Below are 16,935 nucleotides of genomic sequence, written 5' to 3' on the forward strand. Positions count from 1 at the left end.
CTAGCAACGAACAGCACAGTGAAGGCTTGGAATATTTTCTACTAAATCATAGGTGAGCATAGAAGCCTTAGGTTTTTGTGATCGTGGAGAGTAAATTGCAGGAAGGGGCGCAGTTTTAGAACTATCAGTGATGCCAAGCCACTTAGCTTGCATGTACTTGTGTTTCCTCCAAGGTCCTATGTGCATTTTCTTCTCCTTCATGCATTTTTTAGCAGCCGAACACATAATCTTAATTATGACTCGTAACCCTTCTGCTTTTCCAACAAATACTTCGGGTAAACGGCTAATTAATTTGTTGTATTCTTCATTGGCACGTACCATCTCAAATTCGCCTCGAAAATTCAATTCAATTACCACTTTTACTTCTCTTTTACTGTTTGAGTTATCCATCACTTCCAGATAAGTATGCTCCCCTGAAATAATTTGATACAAAAGAAATTATTAAAAGCCAACTTGATCATTATTTTATAAATTCATTTTAAATCTTATTTGCTATCTCCTAGAGACATGCCCCACCTATGAGGATATGCCTGTTATCTTTAAAATTTAAATAATACTGCTTGTACGACACAAAGTCACAACTGCATGTATAAGTAATTGCAAGTAACATCATAAATGACTCATAGACGTTTTCGTACCTAAGAGTGGTGAAAGTGAAGGGTTGAAATAACAGTAGTGACTGGTGATTTGATTTATGTTGGTCCGAATAATAATTTGAAATAATCATGGAATTAATTATTTTTGTAATACTATACCCGATAACTGGATTTCCGATGAACTCCTCCATTTAGATATGCAAATGGCACAATTGTAGCCAAGATTCAACAAACGATCACATATTTCTCTTCTCATGCAATTCCGGCAGCTTTTAACAACCACCGTTGGGTGGCATATGCACTGCGTGTCTGATATATTCAATTCGCTTAGAGCCTCCTTTGTAGCTTCCCGAACTCTTGTCTCAATCGAGCTAGTCCTACGTAAAGTTACCTGTGAAAATGAAGAAAAAAATGAGTTTTCTTTACAACATGTATGTTTTCTTATATCATCTCTCCATTAGTTAATCACAAAACTATTGAAATATTAATAATATAATATATTATCTTTATTATTATTTATACATATTTCAAAAATATGTTTTAGAATTAAAGCAAATATTTTTTTTATAATTTGATTTTAATGGTTAAAAATTATTATTACTTGATTTTAATGGTTAATCAATTTATCGTAAATGGAATTAAATATGTTTTTAATCCTTTAAAATATACCAAGTTGATTTCGCAAAAAAGTAACACATAGTACAGAAATTAACATGTTACAGTATTTAATTTAACTGTAATTATTTATTAGTGCCTAAGAACAAAATCAAAAACTTTTTAAAATATTAAAACTAAAAAAAATAATTTTATGAAAACGAAAATCAAAATTTTATTTAGTTTGAAAGATCACATACATATTTAACCTTTATACATCAATTTTAGGAGAAAATTTTGGGGAGTAATTTCCTTTGTTGTGTATGAAATTGAACCTGGAGAAGTTGGTATTGTTCGTCCCAAAAAGCTTTATTTTTTTCCAGAGAGCAAAGACTTTCATCCTCCTCCACCAGGTTGTCGCCGTCATCATGGGAGTTGGATGATGAATTCTCCGGTAGGGCGTGAAAATCCTCCCAAAACCCAAAAACGGTATCGGAAAAGCTCAAGAAAACGTCGCCGTATTTGTCCATCTTGTTGAAGTTCGGGGCAGTAATGGCAATAACGGGGAATTCTGCGTCCATGGCTGCGTCCATTCCTCTGTCACATGTATTTGTGTGTGTGAGAGAGGGGGAAACTTTGTACTTCAATTTATATACAAAAATTAACAGGTTCTTGCCTGCGGGACCCGCTCTTCAAGGTGAACTGTAGAAATTGATTCTCATAAAACTTTCTAGAGCATGGCACCAGTCTTTCAATCAAATGGTCATAACCCCTAAAACTTTCAACTAATTTTGAATATTTTTCTCTATTTTTTTTTCTCTATTAATAATAAAATCTTTTATTATTTTAATTTTTTTCTTTCTGTTAATTGATTAATATTCTGGTTATAAACCCTAAAACTTTCAACTAATTTTGAATATTTTTCTCTATTTTTTCTTTATTAATAATACAGTTTTGTATTATTTTGATTTATATTTCTTTCTGTTAATTGATTAATATTATTTTTTTAAGTACATCCACTTCGAATAGAAAATATAAAAAAAATTTAAATTATAGTTTAATTGATTTAATAATTTTATGAATTATTTAACATTGCAATTTTATATATAGATAAAATTATGAATTTTTTCAAGATATACGAGATTAAAATTTTTTATATGGAGATACATTGTTCATCGATATCTATTCTAATAAGTCGTGTATTGAATTATTGTAATTGATGTTTGACGTTGAAGAGAGGAAATAAATCTTAAAAAAATGAGTTTTTATGATTCAATAAAAAATTAAATATATTTAAATATTTCTGTCATCTTATATTTTCTTAAAAAAAAATACTCACCCTATGAGAACAGTTCAAGTTATTTAAAAAAAAAAAAGAAATTTTAATGAAATTTAGCTCTAATCATCAAATGAAATTCAATTAATGAAAAAAGGTGTAAAAATTCTTAAAATTAATTTTTTATTTTTAGAAAGAATATAATTAATAACTTTAAATTTTATATCATTTCTTTCTTGTAACTTATAGTAGAGAAAAAGTTTTATGAAATTGATATCGGTCATTATTTCATATAAAATACGAGTCAACTAAATTAAAAAGTTTTGTTTTGTAATTATGATCCATTAGACATTGTTTTTTTTTTCTTCCTTAGAATTATTTTTACCATTCTAGATGGGGTATTGTGTCGAGATATCTTATCCAGAAAAGTAGATATTTTTAGAAAATATTTTAAATTAAAATTTTTTCTCCATTTGAACCAATTTATCTACTCTACTTCTTATATTTAAAGTTATTAGTGTATGTATTCTAATAATACTATTATTCCGTATTATTATGATAGAAGATTCAGATAAAGTATGCAATTTTTTGAAAATGAAAAATATTAATTCATTCTTTAAAATGATGCTTAATTATTCTCTAATATTTTTTTTAGTGTGTAGGTTTAAGTTCAGTAACATTAATATTTATATTTATTATCTTAAATGCATCTAAAAGTATAATTTATTAAAAAATTATAAAAAATATATGCATATAAATTTATAAAGAACATATTTAAATGAGAGAATCTTTTATGTGAAAGAATTGGAGAGATAAATATTGATTATTATATATAAAATATCAACCAAGATTAAAATATAAAATTCATATACTTTTTAAATAATCAAGTGAACTTATAATTTTGATATTCTAGCATGATTATGATTATATATAAAAGAAGGCTTTGTTGATCTCAAATTTTTTTGGAGAAAAGCTCACTAAGTATATTTTAAATATATAAATTCACACATATAGAATGAAATGTGACTAAGGGATGAAAACTGGATTTAAAACAAAAGATAACATAAAAAAAATTACACGTGATTGGCAGATTTGTATTCATTAAATTAATTTATGTTTGTGTTTGAATAATTATCTACAAACATTTGTATGGGGTGTAGGTGTATATAGGATATAAATGTGTTTGAATATGATATATAATTGGATTTGATATCGAACCTAATATGGACACTAAAAAAATTACTTGCAGTTGATTGAATTTTTTACTTATCGTATGTGTTTGAATGATTTGAAGCGAGTTTACCTTAAATTTATATATAAATTAAGATTTTCTCATACTAGTGTAAGTTTAAAAAATTTTATTTTTAATTTAAACTTTTTATTTAAAATAACTTAAATCTAACAGGTTATAATTTATTATTTCGATTACTGTTAAATTTAAGTTAAATAAAAAGTTCAGATTAAGTATAAAAATTTTTAGATTAGTAATAAATCCTAGTCAATCACGTACCGAGATACCAATTTTCTTTACTCTTGATTTCCTCATATTCCTGCTCTTGTCAGTGTTTTCTATGCCCAAAGCAACAAGTTTCTTTCTCTGGTTTAAACCTCACAAACTAGGGTTGTGAGAATTATCTCATCTCAAGTATCCTAGTTTTGACTTACCTGTACCTAAACCTTGTAAATAACTATTTATAAAATTGTTAGATATATATTTGTATACACACATTCCTTATGACACATACTCTGCCAATTAACGAATTAACTTAGATATTAAAGTGTTTTTATAGTTACCCCTATCTTCATCCCTTATTTTTAAGTTGGAACCTTAATTGTCATCGACCTGAAATGAATCCAGGAACCTTTCAAGTTTTACTTTGAACACATCGTACTTAAAACAATATAAACAATGATATATTTTATTTTGCCTTCATTCTATCAATAAAAAACATATATGTTTAAAAAAAGAAGTACTTTAAAGTTAGAGAGAAATAGAAGTGGCCAGTAATTTCTATTTCAATAAACATTTTATAATATTTTAATTTAGAGTAAAAAAATAACCCTATCTATACACACCTTTAAAATCTAATCAAATCAAGCACTAAAAGATTCGAGTTATCTTCTATTTAACATGTTCGTTTTTCCAGAATATGGAAGTCACAAAATCCAAAATGTTCCATGTTTGGTGAAAATCTCTCGGGTTTTGAGATAAGATCAAGTTTACTTTATTATAAAAGTAAAGATTAAAAAACAGGAAAAGTGCAAATGTAGGTGGAAATAAACTAGTGCTTGATAGCAAAAGTAAATCACATTCTTTTACCAGTTTCCTGTTAAGGAGACAAACACAAATTGACAGGCTCCACCAACTTGGCAAATACATTATAACTTTATAATTTAAAACTCCAAATATATAAAGCTATAGATAGGAAGAAATCACTTAGAGCAGTCTATAACACTATTATTTTAGTTATAGATAAAACAAAACGCTGGAGATTTATGAGGCTTTAGGATGTGTATTTCTGTTGATAAAATTTTAACTTAGTAGAAAGTAGAAGGATGTTTGATTGAAGGATCACCTAAAAATAGGACTCATCCCAAAATTCAAATTAAAAGGAAAAAAATTAAAATAGAAGAAAACTATGTATTTTTTTATGATACATTTACTTATTTTTATCGTTGACTCCTTAAACAATTGAAGTTATTCGACTAATGTACAATAAAGTAGCAGTCAATGAACTGTGAATACTAATTTTTAAATGAAATTTTTTTGTGAAATAATTGTTTCGTCGTACCAAATGATGTTTTTATATACCCTATATTTACTTTTAATTTAATATTAATTTAAACTTTGAAATTTTATAATAAAATATTTATTAACAATAATTACAATAGAAAAAATTACTAGTTTAGTCTAATCTAGGATATCCAATATAAAATCATAAGAAAATCAGCAAGGCGATATATATTTACATTAAAGGAGCTTCAAGAATAAAAAAAAAACAAAACAAAATAATGTATAACAGAATAAAATAATGTGTTCTATTTTCTTTGATTTAATATTTTAATGAAACCAAAATGTATCACTTATTTTAAATTTTACATATAATTAATATTAATTTTCCCTTTACCATTCTAATTTGTCTACAAAACGCTACCAATCATACATGCAAAAAATTAAAAGAATCTACAAGTGGGTGTATTTGGTTTGTATAGTTTGCAAATCAACCATACTTTGACCTAATAGGAAAGCGATTTCACTTTATCTTAAACCATAATTTCAGTCTCAAAATCATGTTTAATTGAACACAACTTAACCATAATGGTGCGAATATAGTCTTCGTGGATAAAACTTAATCTACACTCTTTGAATCATAATTTAAAATATGAAAATTACAATCCAAACATGCACTACATGTTCAGATATGTAACAAAATTGAACAGGTTAGGAATGTGTAGCAGGCACCATTTTACCAAACGTACTTAGGTTAAAAGAGGCTTAATTAATCGACCAACATAATTAATTCATCTTGAAAAGATATAATCTTAATAAAAAATATAAATATGGATTTCATTGTTCACTACAATTATTTAAATTAGAAAATAATCAATAAGTAAATAAACTGATCCGTCCAAAGTCTAAAGATGTCGCTGAATCAGCGCAACCATTATAAAATTAGTTATTTTTAGTGTAATAAGAAATTGGTTATTTTTCGAGAGCCAATTGAGTGCTTCACATTGAGCCAGCATAATTGAAATACTCATGTTAAACTTTGACCCCAAAAACAAATTCATGTTAAACGAATACAAAATTGACAGAAAAGAAATTGACTATTAAGCTGATCGATTGATTAATAAACAAATGGAAGCTTATAATATAGATCCAATGTTTCTTAATGGTACCAAGTACAATGTGTTATAAAAAGCAAAATTAAAATAATTCAATTTGCAGGCATACATCCACAGTATGTCATGGTCGATTTTATTAATGTTTACGTCATATTTTCCACTAAGTAATATTGCCAATATATGAGTGGAAGAGGTTATTGGTATCTAAACCATAAAATGATATAATAATAATGAAGGTCCAGCTTGGGGTAACAGATCATTGAAATCAATATCAGGATACACCCTACGATAAAAAAAATGCGGTGAGCGTGGATCGAACACGCGACCTTCAGATCTTCAGTCTGACGCTCTCCCAACTGAGCTATCCCCGCAGAAGAATGCACCAGCCGGGAATCGAACCCGGGTCTGTACCGTGGCAGGGTACTATTCTACCACTAGACCACTGGTGCTGATGTTTTAAATATGAGGGTGTATAATCTAATTCATTGAACAATGTTTTTTTATTTTTTTGCCAATTTTTTGGTTTCTAAGGCCTTAATTATTTAAACTCAGAATCCAAGTAAAATATATGGGCCGAATTAGTCTTCAAATGAGCCCAATCACATATATAATACCCTAAAACTCCAACGTTTTATTTTTGTACCAAAAAAATTACATGAAACAGTTATTATTTTTAAATTACATGATAATTAAATCTCTTTACCAATCATTTTTATATTAATACCAAATAAATATTTTTTATAGCTAAAATTTCACGCAATTTGTTTAAAACTGCAAAAACCTAAATCCGTTGATTTCAAATTTATGAACAGGGAATATATATATATATATATAAAAATTCTTTTTACATGCAAGAGGGCAATTCATTTGCTGATAACTTCAGCTAGGATGGGCTCTAGCTTGTGTGTTTTTCTGAAGTCTGGAACACCCTCCATGGAGCCATGTTTTGATTTTATTTTATGATTTTCATCAACTCTCCACTTATCTTGTAGCTAGTTTTATTTTACTTTTTTTCTTTCTTTTTAGAAAACTGTAAAGTGACAGCTATTTTCTGAAAAGTTATTTGAGCTTAAATTATATGTATGGCCAGGGGGAAAAGCTTACGTTTGTTAACAATTCTTTAAAAACAAAAACTACGTCAGGAAAATTATTAAGAATCGTGATCAAGTTATGACCACATGTAGTGCTATTGTTAGTTTTCATAAAATCCAAAATTTTTATATTAAATATTTGGTCATTATTATATCCAAAAACTCAAATCAATGAGCGGTGCCACTCAGATTCAGACATCAATTCAGCCTACGTTAAAGTGATAGTAGCTGAGCCAAAATCCAAATAATTTTTTCTGCATTCATTTTATCGTCCAATATATAAAATTTTCTTAAATTTTAAAAATAAAATAAAGGATAAAAGATAAAAATGAATCAGTGTGTAGAAAGGTGAGTGCAGGAGTATATTGGGGAGAAGCTATGGAGCATTGGGCTTGAGGGTTCCTTGGAAGCTTATATCATCATACGATAAGGATAATTTTTAAATTATATTTCAGTCCCTGCCCATTTCGTGGACAATCATTACAGCGTGGTTTTTTCCATTATATATTTTATAATAGTCATATTTCATATTTAAATAATTAGTTTTATAATAAAAGAACTTGTCAAGGTACTTTTTGTTGGTGCTGGTTATTGTATTGTTTATTTATTTTCTAATAATTTTTTTAAAAGAAAATTCTTAATATAACCGATGGACAAATTCACCGTGTATATCAATACTCAGGTAAAAGAAAAGTTATTGATATATATATATCTCCAATAAACAAATAATTTCTTCGTTGTTTTAATAATGGATTTTTTAAATTGTTTTAAAATAAATTAATACTATATTTATTTTTACTTTGGAAATAAATTCATTTTACACTAATTGAACCATTCAGTCTTTTCATAAAAGGTATGAAGTTCCTCCCGACAAATCTGTTGGTATTAAGTCTTAAAATTTGATTAATAACATGATGTGTTTTAAGGTTCAAATAACTTTACATAGATACGCATAAAATATAAATTTATTTTTTATTAAGTAAACTAACTTTCATTAGTTCTCACTCAAATATTTTTTATAATATTATTGTAATATTACTACAGAATTAATGAAAATTGATTTGAATGACACCTTAGAAATTTTATCCATGCAAATGCGCAATTAATGTCCACGAATATTTATCCTAATCTTGTTAATTTGTCATTCAATTATTAATCTAATTAGCTGACGTAACCGTTTAGTGATGTCACAAACCAATTTTATTCAGATAACAAAGCCTAAATCACGTTGACATGACCGAATAAATAAATAAATAAATTTAATCAAATATTAGTCAAATTATAAAATTAAAAAATCCATGGCCGTTGAAAACGTGAGAATCCTATAATTTCCAAGTTACGTTTTCTAATGAAATTCCGTTGTCATTCAAAGACAGGTCTTGCCACCCCAGGTTGAGTTGCTTTAAGGCAAATAATTATGTGTGTTGCTTCGTAACTTCTAAAAAGCAAATGTTCAAACACTTCATCATTTATCATTTTAAACAAAATAACAACAAATTTGAAGTTTGATTAATAACTTTTTCCTTCTTTGGGCTATATAAACGTTGAATTCAATCAATTATTTTCTCAAATAGTGGTTGAAATAATTAAAATTTTCCATGATTTGTTAATATATAACTAAACTATAATGAAAACTTTGAACCAAAATAGATCACCATTCTTCACTTCTTAAAAAATAAAGCCCCTTTAACTAATCCACTTACTATGTTTTTCTATCTTACTTCAAGGGTCGGTTATCGTTGGATCCTAGTCCTTAAAAAAACTAATTGAATCGTACACATTACTTCTTCTCATGTTCTCATTGGTTTATTTTTAGAAAATAATTGACTATTTTACTAGCAAAGACTATGTGGACGCGACTAATTTTCTTTTTCATATATTTATTTATTTTGTGAATGAAGGTTGCCACTGCTAAGTTTCCATTTTCCATAAAGTCAAACTCAGCTTTTTCTCTCGCCGCCAGCTACCAACTAGAGAGAGTTCTGGTAAATGGACGAGTCTAAATCTCACGAAAATTCAGCACAAGGTTCTATAGTTCGATGCAGCATCATTAATTAGGGTCAGACTAAGGAACCATATTCGCTTTCGTATTCATTCTAGTGTTGCAAACTATAATGTTTCCTCGTACTTTTTTCTTCATTCTTAACACAAATCTCGTTCTGAGTTCAGTGTCAGCAACTGAATTTGTTTATAACAGAAACTTCAACTCAACTAACGTAAAACTACATGGGAATGCCACCATTCAAAGTTCTATACTTACTCTTACAAATCAAACATTTTTCTCCATAGGTCGTGCTTTTTACCCTTATAGAATACCTATGAAACCACCCAACTCTTCTACCCTACTTCCCTTTGCAACCTCTTTTATCTTCTCCATTGCTCCGTGCAAGAACTTCCCTGTTGCTCATGGTTTTGCCTTTATTTTCTCTCCTGTGATGGCCATAAATGGAGAACTCTCGGGGAATTACTTGGGCCTTTTTAACCGCTCCACTTCAGGTAATGCTTCAAACCATGTTTTTGCTGTTGAGTTTGATGATTTTAGGAACGAAGAGTTCAATGAAGATAATGATAATCATGTGGGTGTGAACTTGAATTCAATGATTTCAATGTACTCTGAGCCTGCTGCGTTCTGGGGTGGGAAAGATGGTGAGGAATTGGAGAGTTTGAAACTGGCTAGTGGTCAAAACTATCAGGTTTGGATAGAGTTTGAAGATTCACAGATTAATGTTACTATGGCCCCAGCAGGGAAAAGGAAGCCTCATAGGCCTTTGATTAGTAAACCTATTAACCTTTCTTGGGTTTTGTTGGATGAAATGTATGTGGGGTTTTCTGGAGCAACAGGGAGAATGGTGGATATTTGTAGAATCTTGGCTTGGAGTTTTAGCAATTCTAACTTTTCAATTGGTGATGCTTTGAATACCAAACATTTGCCCATGTATATGCATCCAAGGGAATCGGTCTTTAGATCAAAAGGTGTCATTGTTGGTGTCATTTTTGGTGCACTTTTTGTCTGTGGTTGCTGCTGCACTTTGGTGTTTTTCTGTTTGTTTAGAACCAGAAGGGATGAGAAGCAGGAGAAATTTGAGGATTGGGAATTGGAGTATTGGCCTCACAGGATTAGCTATCAGGAGATTTGTGATGCAACAAGTGGATTTTCTGAAGAGAAAGTGATTGGGATTGGAACAAGTGGGAAAGTATACAAAGGAGTTCTGAAAGGAGTTGAGGTTGCAGTGAAGAGAATCAATCATGAGACTCAGCATGGAATGAGAGAGTTTCTGGCAGAGATTTCAAGCCTAGGAAGAATGAAACACAGAAATTTAGTTGGGTTCAGAGGTTGGAGTAAAAAGAAAGGAGGAAAATTGATACTGGTTTATGATTACATGGTGAATGAGAGCTTAGACAAAAGGATCTTTGAGTGTGCAGAGACCATGTTGCTAAGCTGGGAAGAAAGAATTAGAGTTTTGCAAAATGTTGCCTGTGGAATTTTATATCTACATGAGGGTTGGGAAGTTGAGGTCTTGCATAGGGATATCAAATCCTGTAATGTGCTACTTGACAAGGACATGAATGCTAGATTGGGGGATTTTGGGCTTGCAAGGCTGCATCATCAGGAACACGTGGCTGACACAACAAGAGTGATAGGGACTTTGGGGTACATGGCACCAGAACTAGTCCGAATTGGAAGGCCATCAACTGCAAGTGATGTGTTTAGTTTTGGAGTATTGATTTTAGAAGTTGTGTGTGGGAGAAGACCAATTATAGCAGATCAGCCACCATTGGTTGATTGGGTATTTTCCCTTATGGAGAAAGGGGAATTGAATTTTGCCACTGATGAGCGTTTAAAGGCTCAAAGTGGATATAATGCCGATGAAGCTGAGAGGCTACTTCATTTGGGTTTGTTATGTGCAAGTTTAGAGCCTAGTATTAGGCCAACAATGAGGCAAGTGGTGAAAGCATTGGAGGGAATAAAATGCACTGAGTGTAATGAAGAGTGCATCCATATGGGTCTGCTTGGAAAAATAAACTCAGCAGCATCATGGTCTAAGAGTTCTTCAAGTTCTGCCAATGCAAGTTATCCGACTTTTGATGAAATTTTGCAGACCAAGTTTTATTCTACAGCATCTTTAAGCATATCTTGCCCCAGCCCACAACCAGAGTCAGATTTTATCTCAGAAGGAAGGTGAGAGCTGAAATTGATTCAAACATTATGTTAATATTGAAATTGCAAAGAACCACGGATGCTGTTGTCAAGTTGCAAACATTTCCACTTGTAAAGTGCATGCACCTTTTGCTCCAAAAGTCTTGAGTTTCGCTAAAATAGTGATCATAAGTCTCTATCATTGCGGCTGCTAAAATTTGCATTAAATTGGGATGCTATTTTTTTCCTTATCTTTGCCATAATTTCAAATCTCTTTCTTTGGTGCTCCAGTTCTTTGTATACTGCTTATGTTCAGAGTTCTTTCTTGGACAAATCATTTATGCAACATAAAAATTAATATGATACGCGGTATCTTAATTTTCCTTCATTGCTTATTCTGAAAGAATGTTCTTTAACAATTTTAGAGATCCATTATATGAATAATTTTTTTTTGACATATATCTAATATCATATGTAATTATTATTTTTTTCTCTTTTGTTTATCCTTTTCTCATATACGCATCTTAAAAATACACCACAGTACAAATAAAATGGACAAATTTTATTTTCTCAATTTTGTGTTCAAGAAACATTTTCCTAATATTATTTATTTCACTATATTTTGATTCATTTCTATGAAGACAGCGTACAACGACTATTTGTAACTTTCATTTAAAGGGATATCCGTTTTCAACGACTAAGACCATCGGTTTGTAAGATTTTGAAGATATACGTGTGTAACAAAGAATTATGATCTAAGCTGTGCTAGTCATAAATAAGAAAAATGAAGCTTAGGGAACCCATTTCTGAAAAAAATTGATTTCCAATTTTTTTTATTCCATACTTTTATTTTATCTTCATTTTCTTTGCCTCTTTATTTTGCTCCAAAACAGAGCTCTATGACATGCTTGGAAAGCAAAACATAGAGAAGAAAAAATAGAGTTGAAAAATGACAAATATTTGACCTTGTATGTAAATATCTTACCACTTTCAACTCTTCATTTCGTTAGTTTTCCTTTCTAACTCTTACCAAACACACCTAAACATCACATGTATATCAGACAAATATCTAATGCTGCTTGGCGATTAATGATGCGTATTTCACCATCAGGTCTTTCTCCAGCGAAGTAAATGCAAATTGCCAGATCATGTTTGAATTGATAGGGTGACACCTGACATGCTAAATAATAAGGGTTATGCTAAATATTATTCTAAAGACCAATATTAGTTTAAAAAATCATTATAAATTCCATTGATGATATATTAAAAATCATAATAATAATAATAATAATATTTTTTTAAATAAAAGCTTTATAATTTTAATTTCTTAACCAATATTTTTAACGACGTTAATTAGCAAATGTCACATAACATTTATGTGTCGGCCAATATGTACTTTTCAAAGTAAATACTATTATCAATCGTTCACTTCTCCTTTTCCTTACTCTTATGAGATTGACAAGAGCTGAGGTATCATATGCTGCAACCGATCTCAAATTTGGCAAAGTTTCTCGTCCATTCTCAATCCTTTGCCATGTCTCCCGTTAAGTTTCTTGTCATTTGTCTTCACATTTTAACCATTTTGAGTTCAGTTTCCACTACTGAATTTGTCTATAACACAAACTTCAACTCCACAAACATCAATCTATATGGAAATGCCACTATTCAGAACTCTATTCTGACTCTCACTGATCAAAGTTTCTTCTCCATTGGTCGTGCTTTTTACCCTCATAAAATATCTACCAAACTACCCAACTCTTCTACCTTTCTCCCCTTTGCAACTTCCTTCATTTTCTCTGTTGGTCCTATCAAAAACTTTATTACTGGTCATGGCTTAGCCTTCGTGTTCACACCATCAAGAGGTGTAAATGGCACAACATCAGCTGAGTATCTTGGTCTTTTCAACCTCAGCAACGGAGGTACTCCTCAGAACCATGTTGTTGGAGTTGAGTTTGATACAGTTAGAAATGAAGAAGAATTCAATGATATAAATGACAATCATGTTGGTGTTGACATAAACTCACTTCATTCCTCAACTTCACATGAGGCTGGTTATTGGGGTGGAAAAGATAACAAGGAATTTAAGGTGTTGGAGATAAAAAATGGAGAAAACTATCAGGTATGGATTGAATATATGCATTCCCAGCTTAATGTTACTATGGCTGAGGCAGGGAAAAAGAAGCCTAGAGTGCCTCTTATCTGTAGTTATGTTAACCTTTCTGAGGTTCTTATGGATGAAACATACGTTGGATTCAGTGCAGCAACCGGGAGGATAGTAGACAGTGCTAAGATTCTTGCTTGGAGTTTTAGTAATTCAAATTTTTCAATCGCTGATGCTTTAGTGACAGAAAATTTGCCTTCATTTGTACATCATAAAGGGTGGTTTTCTAGAGCAAGAGCGATAGCTGTAGTGGTCACCAGTGTTTTTTGTGTGTTAATCATTGGTTGTGGTTATGCAGTGTTTTTCATCCACCACAAGGGAGACAAGGCAGAGGAAGAAATTGAAGACTGGGAACTTGAGTACTGGCCTCATAGGATTAGTTTCCATGAGATTGATGCAGCAATAAGGGGGTTCTCTGAAGAGAATGTGGTTGCTGTTGGAGGGAATGGGAAGGTATATAAAGGGGTTTTGCATGGAGTAGAAGTTGCTGTCAAGAGGATCCCACAAGAAAGAGAAGAAGGGATGAGAGAGTTTTTGGCTGAGGTTTCAAGCCTGGGCAGAATGAAACATAGAAACTTGGTAGGATTGAGAGGTTGGTGCAAAAAGGAAAAGGGATATTTAATTCTAGTTTATGACTTAATGCACAATGGAAGTTTAGACAAAAGGGTCTTTGAGTGTGAAGAGAAAATGATGCTAACTTGGGAAGAGAGGATTCAAGTTTTGAAAAATGTAGCCGCAGGGATTCTATACTTGCATGAGGGTTGGGAAGTTAAGGTTTTGCATAGAGACATCAAAGCAAGCAATGTTCTTCTTGACAAGAACATGACTGCTAGACTAGGAGATTTTGGATTAGCTTGTATGCATGAACATCGTGGACAAGTAGCCAGCACAACAAGAGTAATTGGAACAATAGGGTACATTGCTCCTGAAGTGATTCGAACAGGAACAGCATCAACTATGTCTGATGTGTTTGGTTTTGGAATATTGGTATTGGAAGTAATTTGTGGGAGAAGACCTATTGAAGAACACAAGCCAGGACTAATAGAATGGTTGGTGTCTCTAGTAGTGCAAGGCCAGTTGCACAGTGCTATTGATGGAAGGTTGAAGGCTAAAGGGGGATACACCATATTGGAAGCTGAGAGATTGCTTCATTTGGGTTTGTTGTGTTCAAATTCAGATCCTAGTATTAGACCAACAATGAGGCAAGTTGTGAAAATGCTGGAGGGGGATAAGGAAAGTGTTGAATCTGATGAAGAAAATATGGAAATGAGTCTGCTTGGAAGAATAAAATCAGCTGCAATGTGGTCTAGCACTGAATGCACTTCTCCATATAGTGGTCACCCTACTTTTGATGACATTAAAATGTTCAGTCTTAATTCTAGGACATCTGGAACTGGCTCAAGTACCATTCCAGGATCAGGATCACAATCAGAAAACAGGTAATGTTTTAGCCTCTTTCATTGCAGTTTTTTAGGTCATTCATCCTGTTGTAATGTAATTGTTGAAGGAAATACGTTAAAAAAAATCTGCATTCATGAATTCAACATAGAAATTATAACTAGTAAAGTTAAAGGAAACATGCATTCTATGAAGAACCAACGTCTAGCTAGCTTATTTGAGCTTGTACAGTACCCAAAGAAAGTAAGTCAAAAGTCCTATAAAATTTTCAAAACTCGTGCTTGGAAAACGTCCCAGGGAGGATTCCTGTGCTGAGAGTTTTTTTGAAATTTTTATGTTGTCACAAACGAGGATTCTTGCTGTAACAGTTATCAATTTGATTTTTTTTTTTCTTTTCATTTCATCTCATAAAAAATTAAAATAAGAAAAAACAAATAATCATTCATGTTAAGTGCCGTCATTTTTTTAAAACTGTCATCATTTTAACTGAAGGAGAACATAAAACCCAAATATATTTCACAAAATCTAAAGTAGCTTTGCTTGGAATTTGGGTAATATAATTTTCTAGATTTGATGTGGAGCTGCCCTCAAAGGTACGCAACTTCTTCGATTAGTCATTTTTCAGTCCCTCTTCTATTCACGGATTCGTATCAGAACTTAATCCAAATATGTTTAACTCTAGAATTTATTTTGTGTCCTCTTAAATTGAGGATGATAAATCTTGGAATTATATTTTTACAGTTCGGCATTAAAATTTAACCCAAAATTGTTACTCTGTGGAACAGCCATCAACCGGTTAAGGTATAAAAAACATACTTTTGGAACAGTTCGCTTTGGTATTTTCTCCAGGAAAACAAAAGGCGAGAATATAAAATTACATAATATGTTTGTAATCTTTTCACGAATTTATAAATTTTATAAGTCTATGTATAAATTTTTATTTTTTAAAAAAATTTGTAACTTTTTCTCTAAGTTTGATAATTTTAGGCAAAAATTATAAGATTAATTAAAAGGTTAAAAATTATTGATAAAGATTGCGAAGTTATATTTAAAAGAAAACATAAACTAAAAAACTCACATAAAAGAAAAGAGTTTACAATCTTATCGAGATAATATGATTTTTTTTTATATAAAATAAAAGAGAATCAAAGTAAACCCTAACTGTGAGATAAGTAAATTCGTCTATAAAAGCATCACTTCGAAAAGAAAACATTGTTGAAATGACAATGGTATCTGAAACGTCCCACTTGAGTTAGGGGCATTACCCCTGGTTTGATTTTTTTCCTTTGTAAGGGCATGAGGTTAGGGAGTTAATTCTAGTGAAATAATTTTTTACTTTAAAAATTTTCATGAAAACTAAACATTTTAAATAAATATTATGAATGTGTTTGCATGTATGTCTTAATTAAATATTAATTTAAAAATTATATAAGAACTCATGTCGTAAACTTAATTATAAAATTTATTAAAATAAATTTCAAAGAATTATTTAATAAATTATATAAAAATTATTGAAATTAATTAAAAAAATTAATTTATTTTCATAAATTATCTATAAACTCTTTTAAACACTACTTATAAGTTTTTTAATAATTTTTTGTGTCGGGTAATTATAAGTTTTATTTTCCTTCTCCCTATTCCCAAAATGTATAATGGGCCTCCATTTATCGGGCTATAGAAATATTATGGGCCACAAAAGTGCTATGGTTGAACTCTATTACCTTTTGGGCATATCATTGTTGATCACTGCACCTGAGATAGAGGAGGAGCAATCAGTTTCCACCTCATTTCCTCATATATAGGATAAGCATATCGTAGGAAATTCTGTATTATTC

General features: G+C 30.7%; 3 protein-coding genes and 2 non-coding genes across 5 annotated transcripts; 2 read left to right on the plus strand and 3 right to left on the minus strand.

The window, feature by feature from the left end:
- LOC113855893 lies at positions 1 to 1,771 on the minus strand. Its single transcript, XM_027487523.1, has 3 exons — positions 1,526 to 1,771; positions 756 to 987; positions 1 to 413 (listed from the first exon to the last, which is right to left on the minus strand). Exons 1-3 carry the CDS (start codon positions 1,769 to 1,771, stop codon positions 1 to 3), a joined length of 891 nt encoding a protein of 296 aa, XP_027343324.1.
- A 4,839-nt stretch (positions 1,772 to 6,610) lies between these two features.
- On the minus strand, positions 6,611 to 6,683 carry TRNAF-GAA. Its single transcript has one exon. It is a non-coding gene; the product is annotated as a tRNA-Phe (tRNA).
- Positions 6,684 to 6,690: 7 nt separating this feature from the next.
- On the minus strand, positions 6,691 to 6,761 carry TRNAG-GCC. Its single transcript has one exon. It is a non-coding gene; the product is annotated as a tRNA-Gly (tRNA).
- Positions 6,762 to 9,370: 2,609 nt separating this feature from the next.
- On the plus strand, positions 9,371 to 11,910 carry LOC113855299 (probable L-type lectin-domain containing receptor kinase VII.2). Its single transcript, XM_027486884.1, has one exon. The coding sequence runs from the start codon at positions 9,518 to 9,520 to the stop codon at positions 11,585 to 11,587; it is 2,070 nt and encodes a 689-aa protein (XP_027342685.1). The 5' UTR covers positions 9,371 to 9,517; the 3' UTR covers positions 11,588 to 11,910.
- A 1,165-nt stretch (positions 11,911 to 13,075) lies between these two features.
- On the plus strand, positions 13,076 to 15,173 carry LOC113855894 (L-type lectin-domain containing receptor kinase VII.1-like). The gene has a single exon (XM_027487524.1). It carries the CDS (start codon positions 13,076 to 13,078, stop codon positions 15,143 to 15,145), a length of 2,070 nt encoding a protein of 689 aa, XP_027343325.1. The 3' UTR covers positions 15,146 to 15,173.
- Positions 15,174 to 16,935: the final 1,762 nt, after the last annotated feature.

The sequence above is a fragment of the Abrus precatorius genome, unplaced genomic scaffold, assembly GCF_003935025.1.
Source record: "Abrus precatorius isolate BTA unplaced genomic scaffold, Abrus_2018 Scaffold11, whole genome shotgun sequence".
NCBI lineage: Eukaryota > Viridiplantae > Streptophyta > Magnoliopsida > Fabales > Fabaceae > Abrus > Abrus precatorius.